This window comes from Sycon ciliatum, chromosome 6 (genome assembly GCF_964019385.1).
Source record: "Sycon ciliatum chromosome 6, ocSycCili1.1, whole genome shotgun sequence".
In the NCBI taxonomy this organism is placed as follows: domain Eukaryota; kingdom Metazoa; phylum Porifera; class Calcarea; order Leucosolenida; family Sycettidae; genus Sycon; species Sycon ciliatum.
In genome coordinates this window covers 16,121,592-16,149,319 of record NC_088648.1, presented here as the reverse complement: position 1 = coordinate 16,149,319, position 27,728 = coordinate 16,121,592, and the positions used below count along the sequence as shown (strand labels likewise).

Below are 27,728 nucleotides of genomic sequence, written 5' to 3'. Positions count from 1 at the left end.
ATTTGGTTGTTGAAAATTTGGAGCATAATTTGGCATCCTTTCGGAGGAACTGTAAAGTTCCGTGTATACGCCCACTCGAAATAACGCCTATGCCCGAAATAACGCCCATCGAATCGACATCCACACTCAAAGCCCGTGAGTTCGCCCATGCCTGAAAAACATCCAGGGTGATGCTGTACCTGTGTATGCGTATGTGTGCAAAATGTTATGCATGCTTATGAAAACGCAAGCGATGCAATATGCACCTTGTATAGGCCCAGTCCTGAAATAATGCCCATGCCCAAGTATACGCCCAGTTTTCAGACCCTTGTTCTGTATACTAGTACGCCCGGGGCTTATTTACGGAACTTTACGGTAGGAGCATAACTACATGATCGTACCACCGTTCTAGTATGTAGGCTACACAATTGTGTACAATGCACCTAACCAGTGATGGTGGTCTGCATGGCAAAGGGTTCGGAGGTCATGCAGATAGTGTTCCCAATGAAAAGCAGGGTAGGAATCACGGCAATACATTATTCAATCTCGTCTTCTTCAAAGTTCTTTCTCACACTGATACAGTACATGTAGCAGAAGATGCGAGTGAATCAGCCTTTATCAGGTATCCCGGGAAACGATAGTGACGGGTAGTCCGCAAAACTCCGCGTACATGTACGGGTAAATTACTAATGATGAAGGTTTACGAAGTCATGACCTCTGGATTTTAGCAGCCATGATTGTGCAGGCTATGGATATTGCTCTAATATTTAAATTATTATTTTTTAGATAGTTGATGTTCGGTCATGATGGAAGGAGCGGTGGAGCTACGTGAGAGACTAGCCGATTATTCGCAGGGTGAGGTTGACATCGGTTGGACGAGTATGACAATTACGAAGACAGTTGGACATGATAATTTTCAAAGGTAACTCGAACTAATTTGGCAATGAAAATATCTGTTTACAAAAGAAGTCAACTAGTGAATAGAAGAAGTGATGTTTTCTCTTTTCCATGCTAATCTCTAGCATGCATAGACACCAAGGTAGCATAGACAACAAGGTAGCATAGACACCAAGGTAGTATACACACCAAGGTAGCATAGACACCAAGGTATGGGGATACTCATGTTTTTGTTGTGCACTACTTACATGTATGGCCACTTGCAAGTACGAAAAAGGCACAATTTTCCGAGCTTTGAGGCTCCATAAGTACAACAAAGTGAATATGTATCCGGGCGTGCCAAAGCATAATGTGAGGATTTTGAGAGCATAATGCGAGAATCCATGAAAGCATAATTCCATGATTTCGCAAGCATAATCTGCCGAGCCTAATCACGAAATTCGCTATATGCGAGTTTGTTCTAAGTGTGGAGTCGACTGTATCCAGCCATAGGATGGAGGGAGGCCTGGGGGGGGGGGGGGGGGTTGGAACAATATCGCTCCACGTGATAATGATGCAGATATATTGGCCACTACCATAACTTCATAAGGGTCGTTGTAAAAAGGCTTTTTGCTACCTCTGAAACAAAACATCGATCGCGTCGGTGGGAGGGGAGAGGGGGGGGGGGGGGAGGGGGACCAAAACTGCATGTTGGCCAACACTGTAATAGTAGGGTGTTCGGACGATTTTGAAAGTTGCTCCGATCTCCTCGATTTTAGTCTCATTGGAAAGAGTAGGATAAACTAGCCGGGAAATATATAAGGTTTGTCTAAATCCGACCAGACGTTCAAGAGTTATGATCGTTCGAAGTGCGCTTGTTGGCACTTTTGCTGGAACAGTTCTAATGCAGGCCAGTGGCACAAAACCGGGAAATTCAAAACCAACTAGAACAAGGTGAAAATCAATTTCGTTCAGGGTCTTTCAAATTTTCACAGATGATAGCCAATAGAGAGCTTCCATCACTTGACCAATTTTTTTGGTATTCCATCGAGCCAAATTCAAATTACGCCCATAGCAACCACCATAGCAACGTGTACAAATTAGTCGAAATACATGTAGATGCGAAAGATGTAACCCTTCACAGGCTGAAGCTAATTGGAATACGGGTACTACAAAGACACATCACCAGGAGGAGATTACAGTTATCTACCCCATGTAGATGAAGCATCCAAGAAAATAACACGCACTCAGCCGAGACGGCACCCGCACCCGGGCATGTTGCGCCGCGGGACCGGATGCATGCAGCCAATTAACAGGTATGCTGCACCATTGCAACACAATGTAAGCTTCAGCCAGGCCAAGGCAGCACCAGTCCTGCTAATCATCAGCTTTAGAAGGACAACTTGTTCCCAGTCATATACGGCGCATGCAGCACTTCGGGGCAATTGGTGTCGCACGTCACATGTAATTCATTCATACGATTTGCACAATCAACAGATAGATCATTTATCGGATGATTGTGCAAGCGTAATTTGGATGTAAATTATAAAGTCGACAAATACACTGGCCCTACATTGCCCATGCCGCAGTATGTGGATGACAATGTACTCCAGACACGGTGCATACGGCATTGCATAGCTGCACTGCGTTAGCGCGCTGCAATTTTGCAAATCCTCAGAGTGTCAATTCTGTGCAGATTTTCAGCTGCATATTGAACGCAGTATTGGCAGGAAATCTGTTCTTGACCAATTTGTCTGCACAATGGCTTTCTCCACTCTCCAGATACAGCGACTAGAGGTTTATCTGATGTGGTAGCTCAGCGAAACTACAAATAAACAGCACTACAGCCAAGTCCATCAACTCCATGTACATGTACTCCGTACATTTGGTATCCTGGCGCAAATCGATCGCTCATAGAACAAGAAGACAGCATCGTACAGCCTCCAAATTTCACACACTGCGTAGTTTTTCGACGCTGAAGACGATGGAATAGTCGCCGGCGTTGCGACCGGCCCAGAACAGGCCGAAATCGATACCCTGAAGTTGCGCAGGGCGTAACATTGCTAAAATTCGTCGTGTGGAAACGGGACTTATGGTCTCAACAGCATAGACATCTCCTCTTTCGAACAAAGAAACAAACTCGTCCTGAGCTGCTAAAATTTTACCTTGCCAAGGCCTTAAGGCAAGAAGCACAGTGATGTACGATTGTGCCACGGACCCCGTACAAAACTGTTTCCACTCAAAATGCGCCTGGGTTCGAGGCACCGAACACCCTAGTAATAGCAGCAGAGATCAGGGTGACCAGGGTGACCAGGGTGACTGCCCCAACCAACCGCAATGACAATGACTCTGAGGAGACCGGTCCAGTGAGCAACAAAGCATTTTCAGAACGGCTCAAAGAATCAAAGCCAGAGTGCTCCAACGCCTAGGAACACAGCGACTCGCGGCTTTGCACGAGGACAGATAGCCTTGATGCTATCCGGATAACACGGCTCACGCTAGAGGGACTCAGGGAGCGCAATAGTACTAATCTTCATGATCGAGTGTCGATCTTTCTACCCCATAATTATTATAATTATTATAATTATTTTATTGAATATGCTTGGGGCTTGCTGTCACAAACTATTACCGGCGGTAATCGGAAACTTTCATGCACTCACCTGTCAGCGCGGCCAGGAAAGCAAGTAGAATCACCGCCGCTCGCCCCGCCATAGCGGCTTGCTTGCGTTATCGCGCTTCGCCCTGCTCCGCGTTCGACAACGAACACCACAGAGTTTCCTAAGCGACAGGTGTGCTGGAAATGTAACGACGATGATGTTGCAGCCGCATACAGTACGAGTATGCAGCGCGGAGAAGAAAAAGCACATCGACTAACCGGATTCATTTTCGCTTGGTCGAGTTTGTTGGCGATTGTTAGCCGTGTGTTGGTGACAACTGGCTTGTTTCCTCGACACACAAAACAACACATTGGACAGACGCGGCCTTCTTCCGCTAGTCCGCTCCCCTAGCTATGAAGTATGATCATGATGATAGTCATGATGAACTAGTTCAGTCTAGTCACGCAGGCGTAACACTAACAAGCAGACTGCAAATTCGTGGCACGGAGTTTGGAGGCAACAACGTTGTGAATGACCTACACAGTAGATCTACAGAACAGACTCATCAGTGATCACATCAGTCCAGGAAGTCGTGAAAAGCCACGACACAGCAGTATTCTGCACCTCGAACGATACAACTAACTAAAGAACCATGTCCCTGGCCTGGGCCACACTGACTCACGCTGGTGTCTACACACTACTCACTAGTCCACAGCTAGCTAGCAAGTAGCAGGGTGTCGTGGCTTTTCACGACTTCCTGGACTCCGTCGTCTTGTGTCAGCTGTGATCGTGAGGAAAGCTCTGCCAGGCACAAACGTACACGTGACGTACAGTAGATCTACGTACACAGATACAGTCAGTAGAGAGCCTGAGAGGTTCTCCATGGCACGTAGTTTGTTCGCCCGTAAACATGGTAAAAGAGGCTCATGGTTGACTTCTACTGCCAGAAGGCGTCTTCATATAAGGAGGCAGATATGCCTGTTTGTTGCACGACTTTAAATAAATCCAACCAACCAACCAACCAACCAACCAACTAAAAAATTACTTACTTCATTCTCCCGAGTAAAAGAGGCTTTACATTTTTTTAAAGAAAAAAAAGAAAAGTGCGTGGTGGTGGAAACGGAGCGCACATGTATCGTCGTCATCTTAACGGTATCACCATGATCACCACTTTTTGTTTAGTGAACTCAGCGGGGAGTCGTCAGTTTGGCCGTTACTTTATCGCCATCAATCATGCCATCATAATAATTATTGGGCACCATTGCCCGTTTGGTCTGCGATACAAAATAAAATTTCAGCAACAACAACAACAGTCCTGTACCAGTGTTTTGTCTTTTGACGACTCCCTATTGATGAGTCCCTATTATGCAAGAGTACACCCCACGGTCGGGGTTATGTACGTATCTACATTGTAGTATTGACTGAGTCACGTGACGAGGTCAATATAGAAAATAAAAGCCGAGTAAAAGACCGAGGCGAAGCGGAGGTCTTTTACGAGGTTTTTTCCTATACTGACCAAGTACGAGGTTATTGTTTGTTTCTTGTTGTTGTTGTGCTCTTTATAGTCGTTCAACCGAACAGGCAATGGTGCCTTCTCTCCAGGAGACGACTTTGAAGAGGAGAGGGCAGAACGAGAATGGGGAGGGGAGAAAAAACAGGCACGGAAGGGAGATAGAATGGAGAGGATAATGTAGTATAGATTCAGAAGCAGGAGTAAGATCCAGATCTTTGACACAGTACAAAAAAGCGGTTTAAGCAACTGGGAGAATAAGGAGGTCTTGCGAGCGCAATGCATCACGCAACCGCTTCTTCTCTCCAATGAATCGAAGTTCGGCCGAGAGACTTTTCCACAATACGCTTCCCACAAACTGGATTGACGATCGGCTATAAGGGCCTCTTAGGAAGGGTATTTGCAGGAGATGGAAGGAATGACCACGAGTTATGCGGCGGTGAGGCAGGCATGCAGCATTAATTAGAATAAAGAAATTGTCAAAAAGGGGACTTGTAGCAGACTGGATACAGCGATGGACGAATACTAATAGGTTTAGCCTATAATTATATGTGGACAAGAGGAAGGATGCGTGTCTGTGCAAGCAAAGGAGCGGTAGGTGCTTGGTGCCAGCAAAATAGACCGGACCCCTGCGTTGGCCATACGCTCCAGACGACTGAGTGCATGCTGAGAAGGACCTGGGTAGAAGGCATTGCTAGCATAGCAGAGTGTGGACTGAATCATGCCAATGACGAATGTACCAAGTAAGGTGAACATTCACTGTCAAGCCATGTCCATGCGGCCATAACTTAGCAATTACTGGTCGGGCTTACTGTGCGAGGTGATCGACATGTACATCCCAAGACATGTTGTCTTGTCATCCCCGTGAACTCCAAGGTAGTACTTCACACAATGTACAAATAAGAACGTCCTGACCAGTGACCACACTGTACTGGATGGTGGGTGTCTTGCTGACCACGGGGCTTTATGAACATAACTCTCTTGTATCGTGTCTTCATGGTGTTTATAAGTGGACCTAAATCACCCAACCTGAGGCAGAAACACTAGAAGAAGGCGTTACTGCCATAGACGATGGCAGGGATGACAACAGCCTGGACGAAGAGACGCTGTGCAGATCGGGACAGGGAGCGACGGGCTCGCCACAGCGCACCAATCTTACAGGCCGTCTTGCTGACAATTCGGTCGACTTGAGCGTCCCAGTGAAGATTACTATCAAGTACAACACCGATGTACATCCGGTTGATCAGGCCATGGCCGGACCAACTGTTAGGCTACCAACATATGTTTATAAGGAGGTCATGTGTATACCCTTGATACCACGCACAACGTATGAAAGGGTAGGGTATGGCCGAACCAATCACAAACTGCGTCTGCCGGTCCTGATATACCATGGTCGGATTGAGTGCCTATTCTATTGATCAAAACGGGTATTCTATGAGTCGGTGACATACGTGCACAATCTACACGGAACTGTACGACCGTACAGCCGCTGGTGGTGCCCAGCTATAGTCGGTTCAGCTAGCTCTCTCACCAGTTCCTATAATTATCACATCCCGGGGGTGAGCTTTTCTGGGTCCTGAGCTATCCTGCTTTGTGGCTTCCTGTGGGTGTCACTGAGCAGCTGTGTTCTGTACTGGACAAATCGGTCGAACTACAGCAGTACACCACCCAACTCACATAATTATGACTTGGAAGGCGAGTAAAGGGGCGGATAGCAGTAAGGAAGCAGGGTGAAAATACCAAACTGTCGGAGGTGTGTCTCACATCGTAATTGACCTGTATTCCCACGACAGGACAGCCGTAGCCAATAAGAGACTCTATTATTATCTTTTCAAGGATTCTCCAGAGGCAAACGGATGCCTATCAAAGGGAGTCTCCTGGGGAGGGAAAGGAAGTGAAGGTGGTTGTTATGAGAGAGGGAGGAAAGGACATGACAAGGTGAAAAAATAGAAAAATACTTCGGGGGTTTGAAGTAATGCAAACAGGAACAGCAGAAGCTACTTGCAAAAATTCGCTATACATGTACCTTGCCGTGACAGAATACTTGTGGTGCAGATATAGTGTCTATGCACAGCAACAGTAAATCGGCTAGCGGATGTCAGACAGCGGATTTCTTCTGGCAGCTTATTCCAGGCTCTAGAAACAATGCTCTAGCAAGCCAGCGGCAGTGGGCGAGATGTGCAGTATGCACTCGTACATACTACCGGCAGTGCATTGCAGTACAGCTGTACATCTGTAGTACTTATTCGTTCGGGAGGTGTTGTTGAGCAGACCTGTTCTTTCCAAATCAGTATGAGACTAGTTTTCATAAATACATGTACGGTGAATTCTCCATCTCTGAACAGCTAGCCGATTCGATCTTGTTAGATATCGGCAACGGAGCTCAGAGTTACTGAACGGCAAAGCATTTTATCAAGCGGCTCAAAAGCACTGTCAAAGTCAGAGCGCTCAGACTGCGAACAACACAGGGAGCTTTGCACACACTCTCACGGCTTGGCAAATCAATAGTGGCCCTGATCAGGCATGCAATGAATGGTGTGCAAACTAGCAAAGGAGCAGTTATAAAAATACAATGCTACACCACGTACTATGTGTGAAGGTGCATGCAGGAAGCATCATTACTCCTGCCCAATTCCATTTCTGTACTTGTGTACACTATACATGTACATGTGTACCCAGCAGGTCGGTGGCTTTTTTTCCTGTCAACTTGCAGCTGCCGGCAAAAGCAAGTCAGGGCATGTTCGATTGGTAGGATCGGGATCCCGATCCACCGGATCCACTGGATTCGCACCCTTTCGATTGGTCGGATCCGGATCCGGATCCTTCGGATTTGGATCCGGTCAACCCTCCTCGGGGAGCAGGGTTGACCGGATCCAACGGATCCAAATGTGATCTTTGTGCGTATATGGAGGGTAAAAATCATTTTTGTACACATTGTGGTACGCACACGTGGATGGAGATAGAGCTTGTTGACTTTTTGTACGACGCACGGGATGAGTACGACGTTCACCCTTTTGGGTGCCTTGTGAGAGCCATTTTCAACATGGCAACAGTCAAGGTCCAAAATAAAGTGTTCAGTTGAATCTGAAGGATCCGAGGGATCTGAGATCTGGATCCCGATCCCGATCCTTACCAATCGAACATGCCCTCAGGCACGCTGAAATTGTGTGATAGCGAACAGTGCATTAAAGTGGTCAGCACCAAGAAACGAAAGACTAAACATGCCTGGCCAGGACGCAAATGGGGACTACTACCGATAGGAACACGTGTGGAAGAGAATATTGCTGCTGCTGTCAATGCATTGCTTGACTTCAACCTGCTCACAGCGGCAACTGAGAGCAGTATCACCTGGTCCGCATTTGGAAGCCAGACCCGGACATCCAGCACTAGTTACGTATGATGTGATCTCTACTTGTACACAAGAAACGTGGCAATGCTTCACGGACACTAACACTAACACTGCAATGCAATGTAAATGCATGTACTTCCAAGTACAGTATTTCGAAGTGCATGCCAACAATTCCAAAGCATCCTCATCAGTTCCATAGCAGCAGTCTTAGCTACCACATGAAAAAAAGAAAGTGAAAATTGAAATCTTTACTTCAGCTTCACCCAAACCAGAATCACCAATCAGTTGTCTGAGGATTGCCTTAGCTTTGCTATGCGCATGAAACGCAGCGTTACAACAATGACCTAGTCGGCTGTCTCTGTTCTCTTCTGCCTTTGTGGTAATGCTCCATCCTTGTGGTGTTGAGCACTCTAGGCAATCTGGGAACTCTCGCTATTGTAAATCACCAATGCATATTGATGGGGTTCATCAGATAATTCCTATAATGTGCTAAGCCACACACTCGTAGCCCGTATCTTCTTCAGCGTTTGATCTGTTTGCAGAGCCGTATGCCTCGTTGTCCGTCAAGGTCGGCATCTGCACGACTTGTTGTTCCGTTTGGCTTCCTTCACAGTGCTGCTTGCGCACCGTCTTCCTCCATTGCCGACACACCCATAGCAACGGGACGGCCATGATCACTATGCCGCTAACTAGCCCCAGCAGGATTGAAGTGTGAACAGATAAGCTGGCTTCAGTGCTATTGGAGCATCCACTTGCTGGTGTGTGTGCGCGCGCTGGAGCCCAAAAATATGCATGCACGGATCCATGACACGCACACGCACATACACGCACATACACGTGCACACATTCACACACACACACACACACACACACACACACACACACACACACACACACACACACACACACATACATACACACACACACACAGCAAACATGTATTGCATACTGCAACTGGTAGAATATAACCTGAACGTATTTGCATCATGCAATGCCGAGATAATGCCGAGATAATCTGTCCAACTTAGTGCTGACGCCTATCCAGAAATATGTCGCTACCTGGGGCGAAGTCCATGGCCTGATCAACCGGACGTACATCGGTGTTGTACTTGATAGTAAGCTTTACTGGGACGCTCAAGTCGACCGAATTGTGAGCAAGACGGCCTGTAAGGTTGGTGCGCTGTGGCGAGCCCGTCGCTCCCTGTACCGATCTGCACAGCGTCTCTTCGTCCAGGCTGTTGTCATCGCTGCCATCATCTATGGCAGTAACGCATTCTCCTAGTGTTTCTGCCTGGTTGGGTGATCTATGACTTGGAAGGCGAGTAAAGGGGTGGCCAGGATAGGTTGGGGGGGGGGGGGGGGGGCGGCGGAAAGCAGTAAGGAAGCAGGGTGAAAATACCAAACTGTCGGAGGTGTGTCTCACATCGTAATTGACCTGTATTCCCACGACAGGACAGCCGTAGCCAATAACAGACTCTTTTATTATCTTTTAAAGGATTCTCCAGAGGCAAGTTACTAAGTTACTTATAATTGTAGTGCTGACGCCTATCCAGAAGTATGTCGCTACCTGGGCGAAAAGTGTTTTTGTGACTCAGCTTCCACATCGATGAAATCGACTGACTGAAAAATCTATACAGGTCGTCCCTCGTTAATAAAATCTCTGGGACTTCAAATCTCTGGGACTTGCAAATGTTATGTATTTTAACTTGGTTGTGTACCAGAATTTTTCACTTTTTTCTACTTTTCTCAGTGTTTCTTCCTACCGTGACTTAAGGGCGAGATATTCTTGATTCCCTCGATATAACATAAAAATTATGTTATATCGGTCCCAGTCAGCAAAGATTCTACAGTTTACATGATGCATGCCCAGCCGTGCCTGTGCAACGGCACTCGAAAAATAAAACAGAGCTTTGTCGGTTTGTGATGTGCGCTCTGACTTCTGAGATAATTGCGCCCACAAGAAGAAACAGAAACGCGCTGTGCCTCCACTGCAAGACCAAAAGACCAACATATTATGTACTATTGAGTATTGAGATAGGTGGTATGAGGATACGGAGGAAATATTATGTACTAACGAAGTATGTACTAAGCGACAAAATTTGTATGGAAATGATCAAGTTTCGTCCGGGATTTGAGATTTTTTTATGTACTAGCGGGGTTTAGGTGCTAACCGGACTCGTATTTACCGTAGGGGATGAGCTGTAGGCGTTACATACCAGTATTCGTTGTTGTTGAAGTGGGCCGTGATGTGGGCAATGACGGCACCGATGATGCCACCGATGATGTAACAGGTGATGTTGGCAATGATGTCAACGGTGATGTGGGCAGTGCCGTCGTGGGTGATGTGGGCAGTGCCGTCGTGGGTGATGGGGGCAGTGACGTCACATGTGACGTGGGCAATGGCGTCACAGGTGACATCATCAGTGACGTCATAGGTGATGCCAACGATGATTAGGCACCGGGCAAATATGCTCGAAAAATCACCCATCATGCTTTTTCGCAACTCTTACAATACAGCCGATTATGCCTGAAACCATGCCGATAATAGGCCTTTCCCAAATCGGCTGGCCGAAAAATTCGCCGAAAAGTAGCCTTTTCAGAAAAACGCCGATCTTTTGGCCGAATTCGGAGATTTTACCAAGAAATCGCCGAATATACATGTTTTGCAGGGTCGTGGGCAACTGGGCATGACCTCTCGTGCGCGCCTGCGTCACGGCCCGTGGGCATTTCCCAAATCGGCCGGCTGAAACATTGGCTGAAAATAGTGGTTTTGAAGAAATCACCAATCTTTTAGTCGAATATGCAATTTCGCACTGAATTCGCCGAAAATTGATGTTTTAGTGCCTCAATAGCATTCAAATACAATTTCTGTAGCCATTATCTGCGAAAGGTGGCTGTGACTTTAGAGCCGAATTTCCACTTTTTACAGAAATTTTCAGCCGATTCTGGCGATTTTTTCAGCCGATCGAAAAGCCGAATAGGCCAAAATAAATGGCCGATTTGGGAAAGGCCTAGCCGAAAATGCTCATTAATTTAAGCTTGAAATTCAGTTTTTTCTTCATACCCCAACACATGTGCGTGAATTTACTCCCCCGCCAGTGGACTGACTGGCCAAGGAAATCAAGAATATGCGGGTCAGATACCGTACGCTACAGATCGATATTACTATAATCTAAAAAATACGTCTAAAAAGAAGAAAAAGAGACTTTTTGAAAAAGAATTTCCTCGTCCCGCCGATTATTCCCGCGAAATCACCAATAATGCTGATGTGGTTTTGCACCCTAAAATGCTTGATTTGGTGCAGACATCTCCCGGGTCCCTAACGATGATGCCACCGATGATGTAGCTGTTAGGGTTCCTCTAGGGATTTTGACATTCGCTGTCGCCGATGAAGAGGGAGGTACATTACCGTGGCTGGAGGAAGGGCTGGGGAAGGGCTGGGGAAGGGCTGGAGGAAGGGCTGGGCAATGACGTAGTGCCCTGTTCTAGGAACAAAGTCATATTCAAAATTGACAAAATTTTAGCAGGTTTTGCTTTCCAGCTTGTAACATGGAAACTGATTTTATAAAACTCTCGCACAACATGTTAACTTGAAAACTCTGTTGCCAATGAGTATCCATTGATATCACCAGTAAATGATGATAGTCCGCCTCTGACTTACGTTGACATGTGGGTTTAGGCGGAGACCATGTCCCGTTGGCCAAACACCGTACTGTTAGAAAACCACGTGGATGACCCACCATGAAATAGCCTTCATTACAATGATAAGCTACTGTGTCTTGGTATCTCAGACCCGTGTAACTGTAAGCACCATTGGCAAGGTGACTTGGGCGTGGACAACTGATACCTGGGAATCGTTCAATGTCATGGACACACATAAACACACTCACACACACACACACACACACACACACACACACACACACACACACACACACACACACACACACACACACACACACACACACACACAAACACACACATGCGCACGCACATGCACGCATGCACGCACGCAAACACACACACATACACACATACCACACACACACACTACTACTACTACTACTACTACTACTACTACTTTCTTAAAGCATGACTGCCCCGTAGGGCCACGTCACTCCCTTGTGACAGGGAGCGAGAGTCAGGGTAAGAGAGGCAATGCTGGCTGGCGAGCCACATGCCGGTTGAGACACACACACACACACACACCACACACACACCACACACACCACATACACACACACACACACACACATACACACACACACACGCACACACCAGCACATACACACACACACACACACACACACACACAGCAAACATGTATTGCATACTGCAACTGGTAAAATATAACCTGAACGTATTTGCATCATGCAATGCCGAGATAATGCCGAGATAATCTGTCCAACGTAGTACTGACGCCTATCCAGAAATATGTCGCTACCTGGGCGAAAAGTGTTTTTGTGACTCAGCTTCCACATCGATGAAATCGACTGACTGAAAAATCTATACAGGTTGTCCCTCGTTAATAAAATCTCTGGGACTTGCAAAATGTTATGTATTTTAACTTGGTTGTGTACCAGAATTTTTCATTTTTTCTACTGTTCTCGGTGTTTCTTCCTACCGTGACTTAGGAGCGAGATATTCTTGATTCCCTCGATATAACATAAAAATTATGTTATAAGAGTCACAGTCAGCAAAGATTCTACAGTTTACATGATACATGTCCAGCCGCTCCTGTATACAGTCACTCGAAAAATAAAACAGAGCTTTGTCGGTTTGTGATGTGCGCGCTGACTTCTGAGATAATTGCGCCCACAAGAAGAAACTGAAACACGCCGTGCCTCCACTGGAAGGCCAAAAGACCAACAAATTATGTACTATTGAGTACAGAGGCAATTGCTTTGGTTCTGCAGTATTGAGGTAGGTGGTATGCGGATACGGAGGAAATGTTATGTACTAACGAAGTATATACCAAGCGACAAAATTTGTATGGAAATGATCACGTTTCGTCCGGGACTTGAGATTTTTTTATGTACTAGCGGGGTTTAGGTGCTAACCGGACTCGTATTAACCGTAGGGGATGAGCTGTAGTCGTTACATACCAGTGTTCGTCGTTGTTGAAGTGGCCCGTGATGTGGGCAATGACGGCACCGATGATGCCACCGATGATGTAACAGGTGATGTTGGCAATGATGTCAGCGGTGATGTGGGCAGTGCCGTCGTGGGTGATGTGATGTGGGCAGTGACGTCACATGTGACGTGGGCAATGGCGTCACAGGTGATATCATCAGTGACGTCATAGGTGATGCCAACGATGATTAGGCACCGGGCAAATATGCTCGAAAAATCATCCATCATGCTTTCTCGTAATTCTTACAATACAGCCAATTATGCCTGAAACCATGGCGATAATAGGCCTTTCCCAAATCGGCTGGCCGAAAAATTTGCCGAAAAGTAGCCTTTTCAGAAAATCGCCGATCTTTTGGCCGAATTCGGAGATTTTACCAAGAAATCGCCGAATACAGGTCCTCCCTCGTTAGTAGATAATCTCTGGGCCATTGAAAAAGTTATCTTATAGCGAGACTTATCTTGTAGCAGGACTTGCAGCTAAAGGTGAAATAGGCACTACTTCGTACTTACCGGGGCTACTCTCGATACAACATAAATTATCGATGCTTCAACTCGTTATAAGATAATTGAAAATCTCCAACTCTTCCTTGGATGCAAAGGATCGTCCATATTCACGAATACATAGATATAATACGTTTCGTCTTTCTGCTTTATCCTACGTGCGTTGGCCTTGGTCCTGCATGGTCAATATTATCTTATACTGAGGGTTTGGCACTCCAGGGACCTGGGCAAAGGGTCGTTATAACGAATTTTATGTACTAACGAATTAGGTTGTAACCGGACCTGTAAACAGTTGTATAGACCACGTTTCACCAGGGGATTTCAAATTTCTATTTACTAACGGGGTTTATGTACTAACCAGACTCGTTATAATGAGGGAGGACCTGTATACATGTTTTGCAGGGTCGTGGGCAACTGGGCATGACCGCTCGTGCACGCCTGCGTCACGGCCCGTGGGCATTTACCAAACCGGCCGGCCGAAACATTGGCCGAAAATTGTGGTTTGGAAGAAATCATCGATCTTTTAGCCGAATACGCAATTTTCGCACGGAATTCGCCGAAAATTGATGTTTTAGTGCCTCAATAGCATGCAAATACAATTTCTGTAGCCATTATCTGCGAAAGGTGGCTGCGACTTTAGAGCCGAATTTCTACCTTTTACAGAAATTTTCAGCCGATTCTGGCGATTTTTTCAGCCGATCGAAAAGCCGAATAGGCCAAAATAAATGGCCGATTTGGGAAAGGCCTAGGGCATGATCGATTGGGCGAATCCCGAGCAAGTGTGCTCCGAGTGAGCTTGATCGTTTGGTCGAATCCGATCGAATCCGGAGTGGGTGTACTTGGAGTGGAATCCGACCACACCGGCCCCCACACCGGGAGTGGCTGGAGTGGAAATGGACTTTGCCGTTTTTGGACAGCTTTCACAGAATCTTTGAACGATATGCGTACATTTTGCCTACTACACCCTTGTTTTGTTCGATTGGGCCAGCGTTGCTCAGACCACACCGCCTGCTCGCACTCAATCCAGATTCGCCAATCAATGACACCCCTAGCTGATAATTCCCGAAAATGCTCATTAAAGGGGAAGTTATTTAAGGCAAAAATTAAAATTTCACCAGTTGTAGTCTTCGGGGTGCTGAGTCGAATGGTCTTGGTCCGAGAAAGCCGAGACGCTCCCTTCCTACTTGAATCCCAATCGAACTCGCGCACTTCCACCGAAACTGGGTGACTGCGCCCTACTAGATGGGGATTTGTATGCAAAATGTCACTAAAAGCGCCATTTCGTTCTTATAAAAGCACGGATGACCGCGATTGGCCCATATGTTGTAGTCTTTTGGACGCTGAGTCGACTGGTTTTGGTCCGAAAAGGCTGCGATGCAGCGTTCCTCCTATATTCCCAATCGAACATGGTTGAACAAGCGGTCACGTGCTCCTGCGTACACCAGTCACCTGGTCACCGTGCCTGCAGGGTACAACTTACTAGCCTGTTTGACTTTTTTTGGGTGCAGTCATGTCACTCGAGTTGAACCTTGGTGTGAAAGTTGTCGCCTGCTGGCGTGGTGACCAGGTGATTTGGGCACCCAGGAGCACGTGACCACTTGTTCAACCATGTTCGATTGGGAATAAAGGAGGAACGCTGCATCGCAGCCTTTTCGGACCAAAACCAGTCGACTCAGCGTCCAAAAGACTACAACATATGGGCCAATCGCGGTCATCCGTGCTTTTATAAGAACGAAATGGCGCTTTTAGTGACATTTTGCATACAAATCCCCATCTAGTAGGGCGCAGTCACCTAGTTTCGGTGGAAGTGCGCGAGTTCGATTGGGATTCAAGTAGGAAGGGAGCGTCTCAGCTTTCTCGGACCAAGACCATTCGACTCAGCACCCCGAAGACTACAACTGGTGAAATTTTAATTTTTGCCTTAACTTCCCCTTTAATTTAAGCTTGAAATTCAGTTTTTTCTTCGTACCCCAACACATGTGCGTGAATTTGAAATACGCTACATTACTCCCCCGCCAGTGGACTGACTGGCCAAGGAAATCAAGAATATGCGGGTCAGATACCGTACGCTACAGATCTATATTTATATACCATAATCTAAAAAATACGTCTAAAAATACGTCTAAAAAGACTTTTTGAAAAAGAATTTCCTCGTCCCGCCGATTATTTCCGCGAAATCACCAATAATGCTGATGTGGTTTTTGCACCCTAAAATGCTTGATGTAGTGCCGGCATATTTGCCGGGTCCCTAACGATGATGCCACCGATGATGTAGCTGTTAGGGTTCCTCCAGGGATTTTGACATTCGCTGTCGCCGATGAAGAGGGAGGTAGATTACCGTTGCTGGAGGAAGGGCTGGGGAAGGGCTGGGGAAGGGCTGGGGAAGGGCTGGGCAATGAGAGGGGGTACATTACCGTGGCTGGAGGAAGGGCTGGGGAAGGGCTGGGGAAGGGCTGGGGAAGGGCTGGAGGAAGGGCTGAGCAATGACGTAGTGCGCTCAGTGTTCTAGGAACAAAGTCATATTCAAAATTGACAAAATTTTAGCATGTTTTGCTTTCCAGCCTGTCGCATGGCTACTGATTTTAGAAAACTCTCGCACAACATGTTAACTTGAAAACTCTGTTGCCAATGAGCATCCATTGATACCACCAGTAAATGATGATAGTCCGCCTCTGACTTACGTTGACATGTGGGTTTAGGCGGAGACCATGTCCCGTTGGCCAAACACCGTACTGTTAGAAAACCACGTGGATGACCCACAATGAAATAGCCTTCATTACAGTGATAAACTACTGTGTCTTGATACCTCAGACCCGTGTGACTGTAACCACCATTGGCAAGGTGACTTGGGCGTGGACAACTGATACCTGGGAATCGTTCAATGTCATGGACACACATACACAGACACACACACACACACACACACACACACACACACACACACACACACACACACACACGTGCATGCACGCACGCAAACACACACACATACACACACATACCACACACACACACTACTACTACTACTACTACTACTACTACTACTACTACTACTACTACTACTTGTATAGCATGACTGCACCATAGGGCCACGTCACTCCCTTGTGACAGGGAGCCAGAGTCAGGGTAAGAGAGTCAATGCTGGCGAGCCACATGCCGGTTGAGACACACACACACACACACACACACACACACACACACACCACACACACACCACACACACACCACACACACACACACACACACACACACACACACACGGCACACACACACACACACACACACCATACACCACCCCCCCCCCCCCCACCCCACACACACACATATACACACTTACAAACACACACACGTACACACACATACACAAACATACAGACGTACATACATACGCACACATCCATACACACGGACACACACACACACACACATTCCCACACATACACACACACACACACACACATCCATGCATGCACACACATGTACACACACATACAGACACACACACACCAATTTCCGCAACATCACTCCTGAGGCATTACATTGGTTGAAACATAGATCCACGTGTTCCGCGGGAAAAATTAGGACAGTGGAAGCATTGGATGTCATTCCTATCAAGGGAAATGAGTCCACGAAGACAAAGAGAGATGGGAATCATGCATGCCACTGAGCTAGGTTGAGGAGAACACTATATTATTATTAGAGAGGTTGCGCACAACGAAAATTCGTAGCGCGGTAACGAATACTATGATTTTTAACGAAAAAAGCTAACGAATATTCGTAAACCGTGAGGTTGCGCACAACGCGTGAACGTTTTCGTAGTGGGTCGACGCGGCAGCCGCGCGGGTACGAAGAGTCAAGACAGGGAGTTGTAAAATATCAGTATTTTAGTACTCCAGGTAACGAAAAATATTTTCGTAGATTTGCTCTGTTTCGGTCACGTTTGGACGGATCTTCGGAGCAACTTTCGTTACTCGAACCCGGACGGTCGAAATCTAACGAATTTTCGTTGTGCGCAATCTCTCTATTATATATACTGCGTACTTTAAAAAAAAAAGTAAATTATCGTATCCGTTCCCGAAGGAAAAATTAAATCCCGTCAGCGCTCTTGACCACCCACCCTCTTTTTGCTTGAGGACGGATTTTTTAATTTTTTGAAAGTTACGGACGACCCCTTACCAGGTTTCGCTTTCTAGCTTGTCACATGGAGACTCAGAGAAGAGTTCAGTCAGAAGACGCTCGTGCTGAACGCAATCAAACACTTTCGACATGCCTGCGAACACAACTCGAGTGTACTCTCGTCGAGATGTGGCTAGAGACCAACTGTTGACTGCGAGGACAAGTGCATCCTCTGTGGAGTGTTGTTTACGATAGGCAAATTGGCTGGTGGGTAGAAGCTGTGCTGATTCGAGATAGGTGGTGAGCTGTTTCTTTACAAATGCCTCCAGATTACGGGAGTTTTATAGTGATTGTGTGCGATACGAGCTTGCTTGTGGTATGCTGCACGATCACTGCATGCCTGGACAGTGTGCAAGTGTGGGGTACAGACTGAGTATCAGTACAGTTGCACAACGCCACTAGTCTAGTGGGTGCACCGGTGCTGTGTCGAGCTGACCAGTACAGTACTGAAGCAGGTAGTCTGGCATCCATGCTTGACCCAGCCATCCACCATTCAGTCTGGCAACCGGGCTTGACCCAGACATCCATTCAGTCTGGCTGCCGGGCTTGACCCAGCCATCCATTCAGTCGGGCAGCCGGGCTTGACCCAGCCATCCATTAAGATTGCTGACCGGTTTCTGTCAGTTGCCGAGCTTTCCTAGAACCTGGGCTATGTCGCAGTTTGTGATTTATTCTCTTTTCCTCGGTATGTCTCCTCTCCTTCTTTGCCCCCTTCTCAGGTCATGATCGACATTACTGATGTTATTGATCCTTGAGGGTGATGGCGTTCCTACGGATACGAGACTTTACTGATGTTATTGATTCTTGAGGGTGATGACGTTCCTACGGACACGGTAAACTCGACCTGTAGCCGAGTCCCATGCGAACCGTGATTCTATTCTATTACACGCTATTGGGCCCAGCTCCCATTTAAATTTTTGTTTTTTTGTTTTTTTTGTGTGTGTGTGTGTGTGTGTGTGTGTGTGTGTGTGTGTGTGTGTGTGTGTGTGTGTGTGTGTGTGTGTGTGTGTGTGTGTGTGTGTGTGTGTAGCCAAGGACTTGGGTGGCTGTGTGCGGTGGAAGTTCAAAATCTTGAAGAATAAACACAAACAAACTCAGTGTACGTACGTTGACAGTTTGCTGACAGAGAGCTCCACGTGTCGTCCGACTGGCACACGGCGATTATGCTCCCGGTGAATCCTGCATTGCACACCAACGTCAGGACATTACCCTGCTGGTACGGAAGTTTGGAGACAACCTTTCCGTGTCCTTCAATGTGATAATTCCCGCTTACGGGCAATTCCGGAGCGAGACATGCTCCATCTATGAGTCACAACAAGAACAGGAGATGTCAAGCTGTAAGAGGGGGAGTTGGAACAATATCGCTCCATGTGATAATGGCGTACAGTCAACTTCGCCAATAACGACTGCGGATATAACGACAATTCGCGAATAACGACAGAATTTCCATGCCCAGAGCAAAGTCCCATCCAATTATAATACATATAATGAGACTTCGGGTATAACGACACTTCGTGAATAATGACACTTTTCCGATGCCCCGCCGAGTGTCGTTATATGCGAAGTTGACTGTAGATCTATTAGCCACTACCATAATAGTGGGTCGCAAAGGCTCTTTTGCTACCCCTGAAACAAACATCATTCGTGTCGGGGGTGGGTGGGGTGGGTGGGGGGTGGGGTGGGTGGGGTGCAGTGGGTGCGGTGGGTGGGGAAGTCGACCAACACTGTACCTACTCCTGAAACAAACATCAGTCGTGTCGGGGGGAGGGGGAGGGGGGAGGGGGAGGGGGAGGGGGAGGGGGGAGGGGGGAGGGGGAGGGGGGGAGGGGGAGGGGGGGAGGGGGGGGAAGTCGACTGACACTGTACATGCATACGATCATTTGCGTCATCGAGCATGACAAGCTATGCTCAGTCCAGGGGGCGGGGCGGGGGGAGTACCAAATGAATGATGTTCGTAACAGTTCGTTTCAGGAACAAAAAAGCTCTGCAAACAACCCCTAAGATAAAAGTGTGCTTTGTACTAACAAGGGAGTGTACACTGTGACAGTGTGCAATATTTCTAGCTCAGAATGAATTCACCTGGACTACAGTCAAGGACGACATGCAGTCGGATGTCAAGGTCTACCAAGCTGCTGTGCTGTTCGGGCAGCCAGTCCAGACCCACAACGATATCTCAGCTTCACCTTGCTGGACCCATGCCATGGCCCACCCATCGACTATAGGCAAACCAGTGCAGGGTTTCTCAGTCACCCCCCCCCCCTTTTCCGGGGGGAGGGGAGGGGCATATGTGCCTCCTCCCCCCCTGGAAAAGGGAGGTACGCACGCCATCTGTTTTCATAGCATTCTTGAAGCATTGTTTTGGTAGATTGCCACACTTGCTGCTCTCACTGCTACCGTATTATCTCTAATATAAGCACAGTCTCCAATAATAGCACGTCTCCAATAATAGAACACCTCGGGCGGCATTCAAAAAATGCAGTGCTCAGTCTCCATTATAAGCACACTGTGTAAATTCATTATCTGTACCGGCGAAAAAAAACCCTGAAATGTGTTCAGTGTCTGCTCTAGGATTGTAGGACAGCCAGGTACACGTGTACCTGGCGCAACCATTTCAACCGGGTTGGAGCCGGGTACACATGTACCTGGCGCTGTCTCACCAGCCGAGTCACATGCTTTAACTGGTTGGTTGGTTTATTTTAATTCGGACAATAAACGGGAACTAGGCCCAATGATATAAAGGCGAATGGCTAAGCCGCATTTAGAAAAAGAAAGGACAGGAATTAGAAAATTACGAAAGAAGAAGAAGTATCTGACACATACAAGCCATGTAGTTAGTCCTTTCAAAGTTCGAAAGTGTAAAGTACCAACCGGGTCACAGGTGACCCGGTACTATCTTTTCAACCGGGTGCAAGCGCCGCCCAACCGGGTGGATTACCCGGCTCACCCGGCGCTGGAGCAGACACTGGTGTTTGTCTGACATGAATTTGGCATGGCAACAAGCCTCTGAAATGAGGTTGAAATAATAATGGAACAGTCTCCAATAAAGGAACGTCTCCATTAATAGCACGGGGCCGAGGTACATGTATATGTACATTGAAAAAATAAAGGACCGTGCTTATATTAGAGATAATACGGTATGCTGATTCAGTGATGAGTGTAATGGTAGTACTGTATTAGAACAAATACATGTATAGACGAATGTCACTTATCCGGTCACCAGTTATCCGAGCACGTCGGCTATCCGACAAGCCCGGGAGTGGTAATTTTATGACTCTCAACAGTAAAATTCTTTTAAAAACTTATTTTTTGTTGTTGTATACTATACGGTGTAATATGAAGTAGGTGTGGTCAAGTATGCTAACATGTATGTGTACATGGAGCAATTCATGAATATGCATGATACATGTACATGTACACTGTATATTTGGGTATTGTGTACATAAATCAGTGAAATCCAGCCATATACATACATGTATATGCACATAAAAAATGACATCAGTTATCCAACATATCCAGTTATCCAACATGCCTGATTCCCGAAGTGGTCGGATAAGTGACATTCGACCGTACATGTATATTCGACGAACCCAACCATAATGGAATCTCCAGAATCTAGAAAAACCAAGGTTGAGAAGGATATTCCTCATACTCATACTCATACTCATAGCTACAACAGTCAACATGTACATGACTGTACATGTACAGCGCTGGCAACTGAAATCCGACCCCCCTGAGCGGTGGGTTCACATTGTTTGCGATGTGAGCGCACCGCTCAGGGGGTCGGATTTCAGTTGCCAGCACTGCACATGTACATGTACATGTACATGTAGTGTTGAGTGCACAAGAAAGGAGCTAACGAACACTGTCCAGGCTGGATTTCACCCAGCACAGCATACCAATATGTACACGGCACCGGCTGGATTTCACCTAGCACAGCATACCAATATGTACACGGCACCGGCTGGATTTCACCCAGCACAGCATACCAATATGTACACGGCACCGGCTGGATTTCACCCAGCACAGCATACCAATATGTACACGGTGGCTCAACCGTGTACAGACAGTTGACAGTGTAGTGCTGTTGCGGTCATTGAAATCCGTTGAGAAGTCAAGCGGTTACAGTGTGCTGGCGGCCTCCAGCCTTGAGCACTGCTGCACATGATTCAGTGTGCGTGTACGCGCTAAGCAAGTAATTCGCAGCCCCCCCCCCCCCTGATTCCATTGGATTTCGATTGGTTTTCAATGTCCAGAACAGTAGATGAAGGTAAGAACGACCTAGGCTACAAGTACACTGAGGAGCATGGATAGTTAGTTGCCCTCCCCCCCCCCCCCCCCCCGCTCTTCGGGGGGGGGCACAGTACCGTATGGAGGTACATGCCGGACACTAACTAGCTGCATGGACCTTGTTAGGTCTCATCACCGCGGAGCTCAGAGTGCGGACCGGCCCAACCAACCACAATCACAATGACTCTGCCGGGGAGTCCAGTCCAGTGATCTGCAAAGCATATTTAGAATGGCTCAAAGAATCAAAGCCAGAGTGCTCCAACGCCTAGGAACACAGCGACTCGCGGCTTTGCACGGGGGCAGATAGCCGTGACGCTGTCCGGACAAGACGGCTCACGCTCGAGGGAGCGCAATACACGGCTGTTAGCTGCACTAGGATCGCGGCTACATAGTTTTCTGCACGTGAACCATGCTAACCTAATGCATGCTCATGCATAACCAGTCAGCTGGCCTGCTCGGCGGCTCGCCCACGCATTTGACAGGTAACAATTCCATCAATTTGAGATATCGCTTCATTCTCAAAACAGCCCTGAAGTCACCAAACCACGCTGGTAATCGATGGCTATTCAATGTTAACATCTTCAGTAAGACTTCAGCCGTTTCCCAAGAGTTTGGGCATCGTTGCTGTTATTTTCAACGATGTTCTCCTTCCTCTTGTCTGGAGCTGCCATTGCATCCTGGAATTATTTGAAAGGTATTTCGTGCTGGCTGTGGGGGGGTTCCTACAGGCATAAACTGACATCGCTATAGGATAACTGGTAACTTTCGCCCTTCAAGGAGGTAGAGCAATGGCGATTTTTGTGGCGGTCGTGGCTGTATTTGTGGACTTTGGAGGCTTTCGTTCTGCCTGGTACTAGTCGCTAGCTACTCTATTGGAATCGTTGTTTTGGCATATGCGGCTGTCTTATTTGGTAGACCTGCTGTTTTCAGTCCCTTGGAGCACTTTGTCTAGCCTATTTGTCCTTCGTTCATGCCATCTACATGTATCAATGTTGTGGGGTAGCTTGTATTTCTCGAGTAAGCCCCTAATTCTTGATTTATTTATTTATTTTTTATTTGAGTCACGACTTCAATTGTATTTGCTCAGCGAGCCCTCGTTCACGCAGTTTTCCGAATCGTAATAGTCAATATCTGCTTGCTGGGCGGACTAGCGCCGTAGTAGCGGCTACGATAGGCATGACCGAATGGTCCAAGACATTCTGTGTGTACACGATAATGTTTCCATCATCGTGAAGTGACCGTTGTGGAATTGCAGTCGTCTCAGGCTGCCTTTGGCGCTGAGGACCTGAGGAGAGTTGATTGTTACTTCTACTCAGCAATGAAGCGATCATCAGCTCTCTTTGTTCTAAAGTATTGAGAGGACATACGGGCATCGCAATCAAGTAAAGATTAGGCAAACCTCGCCAACCTCCAACAAGAGTCGAAGATATTTTCTCCAAATGCAAAGACGATCTTTGTGAGTTTGCGACTTGCATTTGCGTGCATACATGAGCAAGTCACGGACCACGGCACGTGCGCGGTTACCATGCCATCTCGAACCGACGCCATCTTCCTAAGTAGCCGCTTCTTGGCAGCCGTGGATAGTAGTAGTCCGAGTCAATCATCATGATCGAATGTCGATCTTTCTACTCCATAATTACTATAATTATATTTTATTGAATAATGCTTAGGGCTTGCTGTCACAAACTATTACCATATTACCGGTAAGGCCACCCTTTCTTTTTTCGTTGTTTAACGTCCGCGCCCGCGTACCTTTTTGCCTCCGACCTGAAAAAAAAAACAAGAAAGTAGTAGTACCAATAATATGCGAAGTTGTAAATACATGATTGTGTAGTTTCACAGTGTGCCGATCATGACCTTAAACTTATAATCTTGCCTCCCGGGCATGCCTTTGTCTTGTGTTCTTTTTCTTTTTTTTGTTGGCTTTTAAATATTGTACGGTGTGTGCCCTAGTAAAAATCCAGATGTAATGAATTCATGACATGCTAACTCCATGCTATGTACCTGTTTTGTTGGATTCATCAGGCATGTGCTCCAATGTACCATCAAAGAGTGTTGTTCATGCCTGCAAGTGCCGCTAGACCCAGAAATATTGTATATATCGCATGCTTTACTGGTCAAAATGTTTGATTGGGGTTTCCAGTTTTTGGAATGGGCTTTTGTTTTTTTTCCGCCCTCCCGCGTACCTTTTCGCGAAAAAAAGGACGTTAAACAATGAATTAACAAAGGGTGGCCTAATAGACCAATCCCGAAAAGATTGTCTGGGTTCGAAAGGGGGCATGTCAACTGAGAGTACACTGTACAACACGTACACATACATGGCACTACCTGATCAGCATGCGCACAGGACGTGTTCGATAGTTCGCGTGTGCATGCGAGGGTAAGTACACGGTTTTCTCGTTAGTTGCATGCAAAAGAGACGATGCGACAGAAAGCAAAGCCCTTTGTAGTTTTCTCTCTCGCACTGGTAATGGTCTGCTGTTGGAGTGGAAATGCTAAGACATAATCCTTGTTTCGCTCTTCTGTGTAGTGTGAACAGGTCAACGAACATGTAGAGCTCACTTTGATGAAGTAGGCAAGGCTGTGAGCGCTGTGGCTCAAAGCGATAGGCCCTAAATCTTACGAGATATTTCGAGTGCTATTGTTTGTTGCGAGCGCTTCGTCTTCGATGAGTCCTGCCTCTTTCCTGGCAGCTGCCCTTCTATAGGATCAACCACGAAGTGACTGTACTCATCTGCAGCCGATTAATGTTATATTGCACAAGAAGATATCGTTTTCGCCAAGCCAGTGCCCCGCCAAAGACCATCGCCGTGTCACACCGTCGGAACGAGTTCATGATGAGAAACATCATTCGCGCGAGCGTGATGAACTATTTCGAAAGACAACATAGTCTTTACCCCCGGGACGACAACTATGTGCACGTCCTGCAAGGGGAGAATGTCACCAGCGACATCAACGAAGACGACGGCAGTATTTCGGAAACCTGGAGTCAGCGGAGGTCGTCAAGCTCCTCCGGCTCCGGCTCCGCGACCGGGTACATGTACAGTATAGATGACATGTCGACACGAGCGTGCGGAAACACAGCATACACTGTAGTAATGTTGCGAGAGTTTGCGGAAGGAGTCCAAGTCGGGAAATCCATCAGCTCCAAAAGCTACCTGTAGGTGGGCGATGAGACTCCAGCTTCAGACTACAACAGTCAGGACTTGTAAATAGTTGAACTTTGTGAAGCAGCAGATCGAGAAGTTAGCTGAAATCGTAGCTGTTGCAGTATGTCGGCGCTATGTAGCATGCATTTTTTACGGAGAGTCGATCGCCACGCGAATGTTTCTCTCCTCACCGAGAGCTATCTGGCCTCCAAACTCCGTCAGGGTCTGCCTAAGGTACCGAAGGTCCTTTGACTAGCTGCTGGCAGGACTCCATCAAATCCTTTAGCTTCAGCTCGGCGAGCAAAAGTCTCTCTCTCCTCCGCCATGAGCTGACACACACAAACTGAATACAAAACGATGCACTTCACACGTGCTGGCTTGCACGCGTGCCCCCTTTCACGAACCCAGACAATCTTTTCGGGATTGGTCTATTGGAAGCGTTCATGCACTCACCTGTCAGCGCCAGGAAAGCCAGTAGAATCACCGCTGCTCGCCACGCCATAGGCATAGCGGCTTGCTTGCGTTATCGCCCTTCGCTCTGCTCGGGTGGTGCAGCAGAATTCGTTCGACAACGAACACCACAGAGGTTCCCAAGCGACAGGTGTGTTGGAAATGTAACGACAATGACGTTTCAGCCGCATACAGTACACGTATGCAACGCAGAGAAGAACAAGCACATCGACTAACCGGATTCATTTTCTCTTGCGTCTTGGTCGAGTTAGTTGGTGACTATTGGTCCTGTGTCGCTGACAACTGGCGTGTTTCTCGACCCACCACAAACAACACATTGGACAGACGCGGCCTACTTCCGCTAGTCCGCTCCATAGGCATTACGCGGCTAGCTATGAGTATGAACTACATGACATACCTAGTAATGTACTCAGGCCAGGCGTAACAAGCAGACTGCACGGAGTTCGGAGGCAACAACCGAACGTTGTGCCTACACGTAGTCGTAGGCTACAGAGTAGATCTACTGGTCTCAGCAGCAGTAGACCCTCCACATGATTGTATTCTACACCTCCAACAAGGACACTGTCCCTGACCTGGGCCACACTGACTCAGTCTCACGCTGTTGTCTATAACCGAAAAAGACAGCTAGCAGGCCTCAGTCAGGGTAGATTCTACCGGGTGTCGTGGCCCGTTCACGCATCTTCTATTCCTGTACTCCGTCTCGTGAGGCCCTTGAAAGCTCTGCCAGACTGACTCGACTGTGTGAGTAGACCTGTGGAGCTATCCCTACCTTGTGGTCCGTCACCACGGGATCCTTTGCGGGAATTCCAGGCCACTAAATTAGTAATGTTGAGGAGGTATTCACCTTCCTCGTGAGACTCGATGCTCGTAAAGCTGAGCTCAGCTTTACGAGCAAAGAGTCTCACGAGGAAGGTGAATACCTCCTCGGTAGCGACAGTATTCCGGCATTCATCCTGAAGCATTATGCAGCAGCCCTCGCCCCGTCGCTATCCATATTAATTTAAAATGCATCCCTTTCGTCTGGCATTGTGCCCGTCTCCCTGGAGATTGCAAATGTTCGACCCCTATTTAAGTGTGGTGACAAGAACGCATCTCGCAATTACCGTCCCATATCTTTGCTGCCAATAGCATCGAAGATCTTGGAGAAGATAGTCCACAAACGCCTGTATGACTTCTTACAAACCCATTCACTTTTGCCCGCCAATCAGTTTGCGTATCGGTCACAACACCCCACGGAAGATGCCTTGACCTTGGCCATGGACGTACCGCTACCTGTCGTCCGCAGACCACCAGCTACATACTGGCGCAGTACTAGTGGACATGAGCAAGGCATTCGATAAAGTACGGCACCAGCTCATGATCCAAGATTTGTTTGTTTTGGGTGTATCTTCGACTGCATTGCGTTGGTTTACGAGCTACTTCACGACCGTCGACAGAGAGTAGTTCTGGCGAGTGGGCAGTGCTCGGGCCTAACTGCATGCAAGTGTGGAGTCCCTCAGGGTAGTGTACTGGGTCCTTTGCTGTTTTCACTAATAATTATTATACCATGGACGTCCACAGCGTCACCAGCCCAGCACACTCCCAGCTGTTTGCGGATGACATCCTTCTTGACACCGCAAGCAGATCCGTAGCAACCCTAAATCAAGTCTTGTCAGTTGCTGTGTCAAACTTGGCTGACTACCTACACGGGAAAGGCCTGG

At 47.3% G+C, this 27,728-nt stretch overlaps 2 protein-coding genes across 5 annotated transcripts in view; both read right to left on the bottom strand.

The window, feature by feature from the left end:
* The window catches only part of LOC135819479 (complement decay-accelerating factor-like), a 28,264-nt gene extending 24,408 nt beyond the window's left edge, over positions 1-3,856 (bottom strand). The window contains exon 1 of one of the 3 annotated variants that reach the window (XM_065332697.1): positions 3,516-3,856. In XM_065332697.1, the coding sequence (XP_065188769.1) occupies positions 3,516-3,567 (52 nt within the window). In that variant the 5' untranslated portion in view covers positions 3,568-3,856. The remainder of the gene's footprint in view (positions 1-3,515) is intronic. The other 2 variants (XM_065332698.1, XM_065332696.1) reach the window with 2 other exon arrangements.
* A 4,022-nt stretch (positions 3,857-7,878) lies between these two features.
* LOC135819478 (sushi, von Willebrand factor type A, EGF and pentraxin domain-containing protein 1-like) lies at positions 7,879-26,256 on the bottom strand. 2 transcript variants are annotated; one of them, XM_065332694.1, is made up of 5 exons: positions 26,011-26,256; positions 19,229-19,423; positions 16,627-16,812; positions 11,973-12,158; positions 7,879-9,084 (listed from the first exon to the last, which is right to left on the bottom strand). In XM_065332694.1, exons 1-5 carry the CDS (start codon positions 26,063-26,065, stop codon positions 8,801-8,803), a joined length of 906 nt encoding a protein of 301 aa, XP_065188766.1. In that variant the 5' UTR covers positions 26,066-26,256; the 3' UTR covers positions 7,879-8,800. The 2 variants fall into 2 exon arrangements, with proteins under 2 accessions (XP_065188766.1, XP_065188767.1); XM_065332695.1 differs by lacking the exon at positions 16,627-16,812.
* Positions 26,257-27,728: the final 1,472 nt, after the last annotated feature.

Coding starts and splice junctions, on each gene's coding strand:
- LOC135819478 (XM_065332694.1), bottom strand. CDS start 26,065: ATGCCTATGGCGTGGCGAGCAGCGGTGATTCTACTGGCTTTCCTGGCG. Junction 16,813..19,228: donor TCTGTCAGCAAACTGTCAAC/GTACGTACACTG, acceptor AACGATTCCCAG/GTATCAGTTGTCCACGCCCA. Junction 9,085..11,972: donor GCCTAAACCCACATGTCAAC/GTAAGTCAGAGG, acceptor TTTGGGCTCCAG/CGCGCGCACACACACCAGCA.